Genomic DNA, 12,821 nt, shown 5'->3' with positions numbered 1-12,821 from the left:
GACAGCAAATAACTTCATTGTAGCAGTATACAATACCTCTATACCCAGAACAAAATGTTCTGTAAATATTAACATCATTTTGCAAATATATAGGTTGATATTGTAAAACCATGTAAAACATAAAAATATGCGTTATGGAGCTCTGCAAATCTCTCTTAAAAACTTTAATCTCTTCTTCGATTAATAAAGCAAGGATTTGCCTTGCCCACCAAAATAAGTATTGGAACAATTTTTCAATTTATTACAGATAGGCTGTAAAAATGTTCAGTTCACGCTGATAATGTGTGTGGCATACATTACATAAAATTCTATGGCCAAGCTATCTACAAGGTGAAATAGTACAACTATTTTGTAAAGATATTCTATTCATTAACTTAAAGAGGCTTTTGTGTTTTCAAACTTGTATCTTTTAACCTTTAACAAAATCAATGCATAAAAAGTAATCTTTTCTGTACAATGTTGAGGACTACAACACTTTTCTCTAAATTGAGATATCGTTCAGAAATGGCTAATAATAATAGTTAAGCTGACAACTTAACAATAATATTTTTGAATGATATTATTACATTGCCAGTGTAACAAATTACTACAAATACAGATCTAAATAACATGAACAGACACTAACACTTTGTGCCTTGTTTACTGTGGACATTAGATACACTAATCTCTTTTCAGCTTCAGTCACTGTGAAATACTACTCAGGAGTAGGGCATAATAAACTACTGTGTTGCTGGAATGCTATTTTTTTTTAAATTATAATTTAATTCAGCAGCTTGGGACAGTTTCCCATGTTCTGCTTAATGATCACAGTGTTTTTAAAGGTATGACTGTCCCAAAATAAATGGCTCCAAGTGTTTCTAAGTTTCCAAACATGGATACTTATTCTTAAACACAATTAGTTCACTCAATGAGTAAATCGGAAATGCTCAAAAGGCACACTTGGAAAGGCACACTCATACATACAATGTAACAAGCAATGCAGAATGTAGGATCTGGAAGAATGAATGCCTGAATCTCAGGAGTATCCCATATCAAAAAATAAAAATTCTAACAGATCAGGGCTAATTGTACAGTAAACTATTAGTAGAAGTGTAACATATCCCCTAAAGACACACACTCTAGCCCTGTTCACATATTACAATGAGTGCACATACATTCAGCTTACTCATAGGTACATCTTTGTAAGAAAGAGCTGCCGTGTATCCATACTACAAATGAAACTGTGGATCAGTACCCAGATAAATTTATTTATTTATTTACTTACATTAGTTAAAGTCTACCTTTCCCAGTGAAACACAAAGCAGATTACCCAGAATGAGTCAATACAATCAATAATATGAAATAATCAATAAACAATAACATTAGGGTTGTAGAACCTATGAGAAGTCTACAAACAGAACTGAAGCAAAGCATAATTATTACCATGGCACATCAAATGATGCAAAATTACATAATAGGATCCAACTTACAACACACTACACAGTAGTACAGATCACAGTCCATAGGAATTTATCCAAGTGGCTTTGTGAAGCATTTTGGATAATACTATTATCTGCATAGAAAAGCCCTCTTGAATAATTCAGTTTTGCATAGATTGCAGAAAGCCAGGAGAGTCAGAGGACAGGGTGGAGTCAAGGGCAGGAGAGTCAGGGGAGGATGGAGAAGGCACATGTATGAAAATCAACATGTTGTTGATTTTGCCCATTTTCAGGTTGGCACCTACAGAAATCCCTGAATCAATGAGCAAAGCTGTCATGGTGGAGCACAGAGGGAGAGATGGTATCATAAATACAAACATCCAAGGCTATGAAGGACACTGTATATGATAGCCAATACTTTAAATTGAGCCTGGTAAATGATGGGAGCCAGTGGAGTAACCACAGGATGGGAATAATATGGATGCCCCTGATAATAGCCGAGTTGCAACATTGTGCACTAACTGGAGTTACCAAATTGATTTTGAGAGGAGACCAAAGTACAATACACTACAATGAATCTAGTCTCAATGTCACCATAGCATGGAGCCAGGAAGCCAGGTCAGATGTACCAAGGTAAGGGCCATATTTCAAGCTAAGCTGAATTAGGTTTAGTTGGTTTAGAGGTTAGTTTGGTTTAGGGGGTCCAAAGTTATGGACCCTCAAAGGGGGTGCCCCATCCCCCATTCTTTGCTAAGGAGATGGGGGCTACCCTTTTGAGGGTCCATAACTTTGGACCCCCCTGAACCAAACTGCACCAAACTTGGGGGGTCCCATCAGGACAGTCTCCAGATGATATCCTGAAATTTTGGTGCCAATAAGTCCAAAAATACACCCCCTGCAGGAACATCCCAGAAATTTGCCCAAGAATCTTTGTTCTGCGTTGAGTTTTCTGCATTGCTGTCAATGGGGGTTGCAGGCTGGGGGGGGCACATTTCTGAAGGCACAGTCTCAAAACTTTCAGAAGCTCATAAGGAGACTGCCCTAATGAACCCCCCCCCCAGGTTTTGTGCAGTTTGGTTCAGGGGGGCCAAAGTTATGGACCCTCAAAACTGTAGCCCCATTTCCTATTAGCTCCCATTGGAAACAATGAGGGATGGGGCACCCCCTTTGGGAGTCCATAACTTTGGACTCCCTGAACCAAACCTCACCAAACTTGGGGGGTAGCATAAGGAGAGTCCCCTGATGATACGCTGAAATCTTGGTGCTGCTAGCCTAAAAACTGCGCACCCTGCAGGCCAAAAATGGAAAACCACTAAAAATACCCCAAAACGAACCCTGCATTTTGATGCCCCCCACAAGGTGGTGCCCTGGGCAGCTGCCCACCTTGCCCAATGGGCATTACACCCCTGCCTCCGGGCTTACTTCAATGCCTGCCTGCCCCTCCAGTGCCCTGGCAGGTCATATTTATCGGTTTCACTCAATCCCTGACAAGATAATTTCATTTCGAGGAAGCCAATTTATTTCTGAGGCAGATTCCGTATGGGCCAAAAACAGCGGTGTGAAAAACGTGTGAAAATGGTGTAAACCCTTTTACACCGTTTAAAACCCTGTTACACCTTTTTCACACTGTTTTCACATCACTGTTTTTGGCCCATGCGGAATCCGCCTCAGTTTTGGAGGCATTTTCTAAAGTTGTTGGGAGTGGAGCAAGGCCTTTCATCCGCTTATCACGTGACAACTGATGGTAAGAGCGAACGGACCGATGTTACTCTGGAACAATACCTGAGATGTTCTATCAACTACCGTAAAGTTGATTGGGCTGACCTCCTCCCCTTTGCAGAATATGCGTATAACAATGTGGTACACAGCAGGTCAGCAGCACAGACAAGAGCCCCTTTGAAATACTGTATGACCAAACCGCTAAACCGTTCCCTTTTCTGGGGCAGGAGGTGACAGGGCCCCCAGACCAAGAATGGACTGACTCAATTAAACAGGCATGGGGCCCGATCCAAAAGTCGCTCCAGCATGCAAAAGACTCCCAGAAGGAACAAGCTGACAAGAAACGAAAGCCAATGACACTGGGGGTGAGAGAATGGGTCTATTTGGCTACTAAGAACTTGTGGGGGGGGGGGTCCAAGGGTGTCGGAAGCTGGGCCAGAAATATATTGGACCTTTTAAAATCACTTGTAAGATCAATGAGGTGACTGTTGAGCTGGAGCTACCAAAGAATTTGCGAAAGATTCACCCTGTGTTTCATTACAGCCTCTTGAAGAAAAGCGCCCCTCCCAGATGAATGGCACCCCCATTGAGACCCTCTGCCCCCACTCCGGGTGGGGGGTGAAGTGAACCATGAGGTTGAAGCCATACTGGACTCTCGCATCCACAAAAAGCATTTGCAATATCTGGTGTCATGGATCCATTTCCTGGTTTTAATGAATGGGTCGATGCTAGTCGTGTGCAGGCCCCCAGGTTAATAAAGGCCTTCCACAGTGCTTATCCTGATCAATCACAAAGTGGGGGGAGGCCTTAAAGGGAGCAGAATGTCAGGTTGGAGACTGGCATCAAGCAGAAAGACACTAGGGGGGATGGGGAGATCCAGATGCTGGCAAAATACTTTTGTTTTCCCTAGGTAACCAAGTAGAGGCTCCCAGAGCTCAAGAGATTATCTCAGCCTTCTGACTTTGAGTCCAACCTGCATTCCGGTCTTTTGCGCCTTCTGTAGTGTGGGATAGTATTACGGTTAGGAGGGGGGGAAGGAAGAAGGGGGTTTGATATATTGGGGTTGTTTGAGTGTTCTGGAAGAACCAGCTTTTCCCCTCTTACCCATGTATCTACCAATAAAGGCTTCTTAACCTTCCAGTTACAAAGTCCGATTTGGGTCAAAGATCTGGGGTTTGACACAGTGAGAGGTCCTGGAGGAAAGTGTCAGGAAAGAAAATAGGACAGAGGCACAACTAACTGAAGGGTATTTTCACATGGCTGATTGAACGTTTTGACCATTTGAGATCTCTGTGCTTTAAAAAGTCAGATACAAATCACACATTATTGTCAAGATTTATAGCTGAAATTTCCAGATGCATACTTCTAAACATAGCTACTCCTGCACTGCAACGTGTTGTTTCTTTTCCTTCATGGTCTTCCACGCCACTGCTTTTTTGTCACTTAAACATCCTTTACAGAAATGAGAGTGCTCCACTAAAATGATTACCTATGCATGTTATCAATGAATATTGGAAGGAGGTTCACATGACAGCCCTTGCAGAGCTGAAAAGCAGTCATAGCCTTACGTTCATCTATCTACAAGGTCTGTCCTTCCTCCTTCCTCAGCATCCTATTGCCCCACATCAGCTGGCCCTTCTATGGTTGTTCCATTATTAAATAAGGTCCAATTTAAACAACAGGGCTGGTGAGGTAAAAGATCTACTTTGTGTGCTTTGCAAGGGATCAGGGTCTCATTGCAACATTTGCTGCAATACCTGTTGATACTAGCATGCCACATGCACCCTATCCACCTGGGATATGGATCTCTAAGATACACACTAAATAGACATGGATGCTTTACATGGTTGAAGCACAGGTTTGCAGCATGGTATAATGGTTAAAGGGTTAGACTATAGTCTGGAATTCCCAAGTTTAAATGTTCACACTGCCATGGAAGCTGGCTGGGCTGCCTCAGCATAACCTATCAAACAGGGATGCTTTGGGGATAAAATGAAGGAAATAATATTATAAGCTACTTTGGGTCTTCATTGGGAAGAAAAGTGGGTCATAAATAAAATAAAAATATTAACATAACAGTATGAACATAAGAACATAAGAACATAAGAACTAGCCTGCTGGATCAGACCAGAGTCCATCTAGTCCAGCATTCTGCTACTCGCAGTGGCCCACCAGGTGCCTTTGGGAGCTCACATGCAGGATGTGAAAGCAATGGCCTTCTGCTGCTGCTGCTGCTGCTGCTCCTGAGCACCTGGTCTGCTAAGGCATTTGCAATCTCAGATCAAGGAGGATCAAGATTGGTAGCCATAGATTGACTTCTCCTCCATAAATCTGTCCAAGCCCTTTTTAAAGCTATCCAGGTTAGTGGCCATCACCACCTCCTGTGGCAGCATATTCCAAATACCAATCCCACGTTGCGTGAAGAAGTGTTTCCTTTTATTAGTCCTAATTCTTCCCCCCAGCATTTTCAATGAATGCCCCCTGGTTCTAGTATTGTGAGAAAGAGAGAAAAATGTCTCTCTGTCAACATTTTCTACCCCATGCATAATTTTATAGACTTCAATCATATCCCCCCTCAGACGTCTCCTCTCCAAACTAAAGAGTCCCAAACGCTGCAGCCTCTCCTCATAAGGAAGGTGCCCCAATCCTTCAATCATCCTTGTTGTCCTTCTCTGCACTTTTTCTATCTCTTCGACATCCTTTTTGAGATGTGGCGACCAGAACTGAACATAGTACTCCAAGTGCGGTCGCACCACTGCTTTATATAAGGGCATGACAATCCTTGCAGTTTTATTATCAACTCCTTTCCTAATGATCCCCAGCATAGAGTTTGCCTTTTTCACAGCTGCCATGCATTGAGTTGACATTCCCATGGAACATTCCCATGGAACAAGTTCCTCAGCCCATGCAATGTCTTGTGCCTCACCTGCTGCACACTTAAATTATGCTTTAGTCTTTTGCTTTTAAGAGAAGGAACAAAGGATAATAAACAGTTTAAAAGTGGTAGACAAAACAATAAATGATTCTATCTTTATACAGCCTGAACTAAAGAAGTACTTTGAAGAACTCTACAGGAAGGATCACCATATTGTGAACATCTCACAATACATAGAACAGGAGCAGACTCAGGAACTAAATGAGAGGCAGCGAAGGGTCCTGAATAATCCAATTTCCTTAGTTGAAGTAAAAAATGCAATCAGAGGGGCAAAAACAGGGGCCAGATGGTTTATCAGTAAGATCTTACCAAAAATATGGATATATTGTCCCCACATTTAGTCATTGTGATGAATAAGATATTAAAGAAGGGGTCCCTTCCCAAATCTTGGAAACAAGTGTATCTATCACTCATCCTGAAAGAGAAAGTAGAAACCTTATAAACTAAAGACTTTAGACCCATCTCCCTGCTCAATAATGACTATAAAATTTTCACCTCCATCTTTGCCAAAAGATTCCAGAGTGTGATGAATGAGTAATAAACCTTAATAAAGATCAAACAGGGTTTTTGCCAGGGAGACATGGCAATGATAACATGTGTACAGTCATTAATATTATCGAACTGTTTGAGATGAGGCCCAGCACTCCACTAGCTATGGTGTTCTTGGATGCTGAGAAGGCCTTTGATAAAGTCAGTTGGGATTTTATCAAGATGAGGTTGGCCAAAATGAAAGTGGGAAGCTCGTTTTCTATAGCCAGCATAGATAGTAGCACACGAGATTACAAATTAATGTCAGAAAGCTTCAATATTTACAAAGGAAGTAGATAAGGATGCCCTATCTCCCCCTTTTATTCAATGCAGTCCTAGAAGTCCTATTAAATAAACTGAGACAAAATATAACTTATGATGGGATAAAAACCAAAAGTGGAAAGGTGAAATTAAAAGCCTTTGCTGATGACATGGTCCTCTTTATTAATAATTCAATAGAGAACGTGGCCACCACACTTCATTTAATCCAGGAATATGGTGCTAATACATGATTTAAATTAAACAGAGACAAAACTAAAATGTTTCTTTTTAATTTAACAAAAGATCAGGAAAAATATTAATAGAACAATCGGGCATACAATGTGCAAAACAGTTGAAATACCTAGGTATCTATGTGGAAAAAAGAAACAATAATTTGTACAAAAACAACTATGATAAATTATGGAGAGACCTAAAGATAGATTTTTAAAAGTGGGAAAACCTGACAATTTCCTTATTGGGCCGAATAGCCCTTATTAAAATGATGATTTTTACCAAAACTGATTTACCTGTTTCAAAATATCCCAATCATCACTTCCCCAAAGATATTTAAATAATGTAGACAAATGTTCATTGGGTTTATTTGGAAAAATAAAAGGCCAAGAATCAAATATGCCTCCCTGGTAGATTCCAAAGACAACGGTGGCCTTGCACTACCCGACCTTAAATTATACCACAATACCAGTACGTTAGTCAGGATACACAATTGGATTATGTTAAATGAACAAATGTTGTGCTTGGAAGGCCATGATAACTGCTGGGGTTGGCACGAGTACCTATGGCCAACATCTGAAAAACTCATGAATAATTTAAAGAATCATATAATAAGGAAACCCCTAATTACAACTTGGGACAAATATAAAACCAAATTGTACGGAAAACTGCCACTCTGGACCTCGTGATTAGAAGCTCTCCAGAATAGACAATGTCACGATAACAAAGATTGGCCACTCTACAAAGACCTGATTATTTGGGACAAAGATAAACCAGTATTAAAAGATAGAGAAAAATTCAAAATAGATAGTGACGATTGTCACTGGTTTACATACTTTCAAATTAGGGAGGCTTTCTTGAAAGATACTCAAACAAAGGTTATTGAGCAATCCTTTAACAAATTTGATACAATTCTCTGGGAATCAAAAATGAAACTGATAAGCAAAATATAAAAACACCTTTTAGAACTAGAACAAGAAACCATCAAGGATGTAATGATTAAATGTGCCCAGGATTTGGGTAAAAATATACTCTACGAAAGTTGGGAAGATACCTGGGAAAACCATCAAAAATTTACACAAAGTATTGACCTAAAAGAGATCTTCAGCAAAATCTTTCATAAGTGGTATTTAACACCTCAGAGATTGGCAAAAATAGACAAGAAAACATCCCCATGTTGCTGGAAATGCAAAGAGAAAATAGGTACATATTACCACCTATGGTGGAGTTGTAAAAAAATTAAAAGATTCTGGAAAAGAATTCATAGAAAGGTTTAGAAGATTTTAGACCAAAAATTTAGAATGCTACCAGAAAATTATTTACTGGGCATTTTTCAGGATAACCCCAAAGTTGACAATATTGATTTATTCTTATACCTCTCAACTGTGGCAAGGATACAGGTGGTGAAATACTGGAAGAACGAGAAAATCCCCAGCTGTAAAATCTGGCTTGAAGCAGTAATCGACATTATGAATACAGATAAACTTTCTACGTATTTGAAAGACTTACTATTATCCCATTTCAACAAGACTTGGAAACCATTCAAACAATACTTGAAAGAAATAGTTGTTTAGCTTTGCTTAGTTTTATCTGTGTTTTGTTGAATTAAGAAAGAATGTATGTATAATAGCTTGACTCTCACGTTAAAATTGCTCTCTATGGCAAGCAGAATTTCTGTAAACCTCATTGTTGAGTCTATTAGTTTTTCTTTTTCTTGTCATAACCACGTTGTAATTTGACGAATCAGTTAATGGTCTAGGATCTTCTGCTGTTTTTTCCCCCCCTGCTTTTTAGCATTATAACACCATTATGTTCAGCGATACTCAACTTTATCCTTTACGCTAAATGATGTATAGTTTGATGACTAGCAGGGCTATAGTGCTTTCGAGTTCGACAGAGTTGCTCTGCAATGGAGATGAAGGCCCTTTCCGCACAGGCGGAATACGGCGCCCTGGGGACGGCAAAAACACCGTCCCCAGGGAGCCGTTTGCACAGGGGGCGCAGCTGCTTCGCAGCCGCGCCGCTTGAACGGTGCGAAGCCGCCGTTTTCCAACCTCGCTTCCCCGCAAGGTTTTTGGAAAATGGCGGCTTGGAGCCACTGCTGTGCGAACGGCAGCGGCGCCAAGGCGCCTTCCCTCCCCCCATGTCCAGGCGACCTACCTGTCCTGCAGCCCTCCGGCGGGTTGCCGAGGCCTGGGGACACGCCCCCTCTGCCCTGCGACTCCGGAGTGGTCGCGCAGGGCAGGGGGCATGTCCCCTGGCCTCGGCGATGTGCCAGAGAGCCGCAGGACAGGTAGGTCAGCCTGACGACAGCGCAGCTCTGCGCTGTCGTCCCGGGAGGTTCTGGGACCGTTCATGCGAACGGTCCCAGAGGGGTCGGGTCGGCATAGATGTACGCCGACCCAACTCCTTCCCCCGCCGTGCAGAAACGGCCTTAGTTGAAAGCCAATATAGGTGTCATGAATATTTTGTTTCTTGTAGTTAACAAGGAAGTCATTTTAGAAATTTTTATTTATTTATCTGTGGATGTATAAGGACTTTGTCCTTTTTTGTGTTTCATTGACTATTCAATTTGTATATTCTAACAATATCTAATAAAGCTTTTGAAACTTAAAAAAATGCTTTAATCCAGTTTTTATCCCCTTGGATAAAAGGGGATTGTGGGATTACATACATACCAAACTTTTTAAAATAACTATAGAGATTTAAACTACTATGCTAAATTGAATATTGTTAAGTCAAGATGTCCTATAAAACTACTGAGTTGCTACATCTGAACCATTTCCTGCTTATGCTGCATATTAACCTAAAAGATGTTAGAAACAGGATTTTCAAAACTGCTCTGTCAACACAATTGCTCTGTCAAGTCATAAGGATGCAACAGCTGTTATTGCTGATTAATTATCTTGAATAACAATGCTCTTAAGAGGGTATTTTCAAAACAGATAGGTCTGCAAGCCTAGCCTCTTCCCAGATAATTAGTCAAAGGTTATTTCTTTTTTAAAACCAGGGTACCAGTTTATTATACTTGTTTTCAATTGTTTTTAAATGATCCATTCCCTTCCTCAAGAAGCTACTTGTAGAACTAGTACAGCAAACCAATACTTTAATTCAGTTACTGGGGTCTCTTGTGCCTACAGAACTTGAAGAAGTGCAGGACAGCTGAAATAATAATCTTGATTTTCCTTGCGTTGTGGGGGCATGCAGATCTTCATTTCCTTTTAGAGCACTACAGATGGTGAATCTTTCAATACTGCTTCCTACACATGCAAAGAAAGGGGCAATAGCAACCAAGGAGGAGTAGTTCCATTGTTTACAGCTCCTTCCATCAACACTGTGTGGGAAGGCATAGAAGATGGGAGAACCTCTAGCAGCAGCGTGACTCAAGGGGGATTTTGAGGCACCAGCTCAACACACGAACCCAAGCCAGTGTGCAAAGGGATGCACACTCCCCTGCTCCAGCTCAGGCACAAACGGAAAGTACCAGATGCTGATGATGCTTCCCGACCACTCCACAACCGCAGCCCCCCTCTCCAGTTGGCCATCTCTTCTAGAATATCCCTCTGCCTAATCATATTTAGGAACTGAGCCTCCTTTCCCCTACAATTGCCCTCCTGCTACCTGCAACCCAAAGACTCCTCATGCCCTTAGCTCTGCAGAGGCATTTACTTTGCCCCAGATATGCTACAGGGCTTGTCCTACTTTGGCACACTCACCTCCCCACTCTGTCTAGGAACACCCGGTGTGCTCGCCCATGATCTCTCTGCCTCGTCCGCAATCTCCTTAAGCACTGGGCTGGACAAACATTTGCCCCTCCGATCTGCCCCCTGCACCGGCCTGCCTCACGACAGCCACCCTGCACCAGCCGTGCCCGTCCAGGCTGGCTTGCCCAGGTCCGGATCAACCCTCTCCGCAGCGCTCTCTCTAGGAATTCCTGCAAGAAGAGCGCGCATTGTGCCTGGACAGACCCAAGGCTGCTCTGCCCCCACCCCGTCGCCTGCCGCCCCAGGATTTGGCTCCCTCCCTCCCGCCATGGCTCTCCTTTACTCGCGGCTCGCCCCTCGCCGACTTGCAGCCCTTTCGGCGCGCCAGCCTCTCGCCTCCTCACCGTCCCAGCTCGGACTCCAGCTCGTAGTACTCGGCCAAGGTGTCCCGGTTGGAGCCGTCGATCCAGTAGTCGGGCACTAGCGCGGCGGCGGCGGCGGGGCCGGCAGCACCCGGAGCCCGGCCCGAGGCGGCAGACGACGAAGACGAGGAGGGAGAGGGCATGGTGACTTTCAGCATGCTGCGCTCTCAGATAGCAACGGCGGCGGCGACTGTGGGGAAAAGAAAGCGGCTAGCGGCTGGCCCTGCGCCTCCACCCCTGCCTCCGGCTCCGACCAGGGCTCTCGGAGAACCGGAGCTGCCGGCTAAACTTCGAGCCAGGCGCAGGGCCGGCTGCCAGCGGAGCCGCTCGCACCGACGGAAGGCGAAAGGAACGGGAGGCGGCTGCGGGAGGCGCTCGCGCAGGCGCGCGCCAGAGAGTGGGGGGCGTCGGCCCGGCGGGGTGGGGGTGGAGGTGGGGGGGGGGTGAGGGAAGACCCCTGCCTCGGGCAACAGGAGAAGAGGGGGTCCGCGCAGGGCTGCAGCCGGAGCGAGGGGAGGACCGAGGAGGAGGATGGTGATGAGAAAGAAGGGGAGCAGGTGAGCCCCCGCCTTCAGAGGCGCCTTCTGCGCAAGGAGTGGGTTGTTGCTGCTGCCATCGCAACCCACCAAGGCCGCGCCCGGGAGCCGTCCCGGGCTCAAATCAGCGTTGCCCTCCCGGCCACCACGCCTGAGCGCGCGGGCGGCGTGGATGCGAGGCACATCCAGAAGGACCGGGACCCCGCTTGCGGCTCTCAGGCTGCCGTTCGGCGGGGTCCTAAAGCTCTCTGGGTTCCTCGAAAAAGGCTCGCCTTCTAGGCGTTTGTGTATGCCTCATATCCTTGCGGACACACATTCGCTGTATTCTCAGGTTTCGGTTTTTAGTACTATATACTGAAAACATAAGGACGCGTGAAGAGCCCTGCTGCATGAGACTGCGTCCTGTTCCAAACGGTAGCCAACCAGAGGTCCACCAGACAGGGCAGAAAGTTGATATCCAGTGGTTTACTGCATCTGGATGTGGAGGTTCATCCTAATTAGTACAGACTGATAAACCTATCCACCTTAAATTGGTCTATTGTCTGCATTCCTTTTCCTAATGAAATTTACTTGGGAAACAAAGAAGAGAAGCAGGATCTGCATTATATTCTGATTTTGTATTATATCCTGACAGCATAATGTCCCCACAATGTGGTTACCGAGGGCTTTTAGTAAGGACCTAGATGCCCTAAGAAGTTACTGATCCCAGGATCCTGGCAGTCCCATTAAGAACACATTTATAATAGCTTAGCCTCAAGATTAATGTACAGTGTCCCAGATCAGTAGTCAAGATACAGAGGCCAATTCCATGCCAACTGCAAAATGTGCTTTTAGCCGATGTATTGATTTGTCTTTCAATCAAAAGGAACCAAATCTTGTAATGCTCTTAATGGAGTCTTAATATACATCATTTTTAATTTATTTATGTTATTTGTAGTCTGCCTTGTTCACTTAGATTCAAGGCGGATTACCCAGTGTAAGACAATGCAATAAATAGGATGACTATCCAATAATAGGATTAAGATTGCAGAAATCTGAAACCAAGAAGAAATCAGAAACAAAGCATA

The 12,821-nt window shown here is 43.8% G+C and overlaps 1 protein-coding gene across 3 annotated transcripts in view; it reads right to left on the bottom strand.

The window, feature by feature from the left end:
• The window catches only part of CAMK4 (calcium/calmodulin dependent protein kinase IV), a 113,821-nt gene extending 101,860 nt beyond the window's left edge, over window positions 1-11,961 (bottom strand). For 2 of the 3 annotated variants that reach the window (XM_048503961.1, XM_048503963.1), the window contains exon 1: window positions 11,201-11,951. In XM_048503961.1, coding sequence (XP_048359918.1) covers window positions 11,201-11,376 — 176 coding nt within the window. In that variant the 5' untranslated portion in view covers window positions 11,377-11,951. Of the gene's footprint in view, window positions 1-11,200 lie in introns of all 3 variants that reach the window. The other variant, XM_048503962.1, reaches the window with a different exon arrangement.
• Between the last annotated feature and the right edge of the window lie 860 nt (window positions 11,962-12,821).

Source organism: Sphaerodactylus townsendi, linkage group LG07, assembly GCF_021028975.2.
Source record: "Sphaerodactylus townsendi isolate TG3544 linkage group LG07, MPM_Stown_v2.3, whole genome shotgun sequence".
Taxonomy (NCBI): Eukaryota; Metazoa; Chordata; class Lepidosauria; order Squamata; family Sphaerodactylidae; genus Sphaerodactylus; species Sphaerodactylus townsendi.
This window is presented reverse-complemented; position numbering and strand designations above follow the sequence as displayed.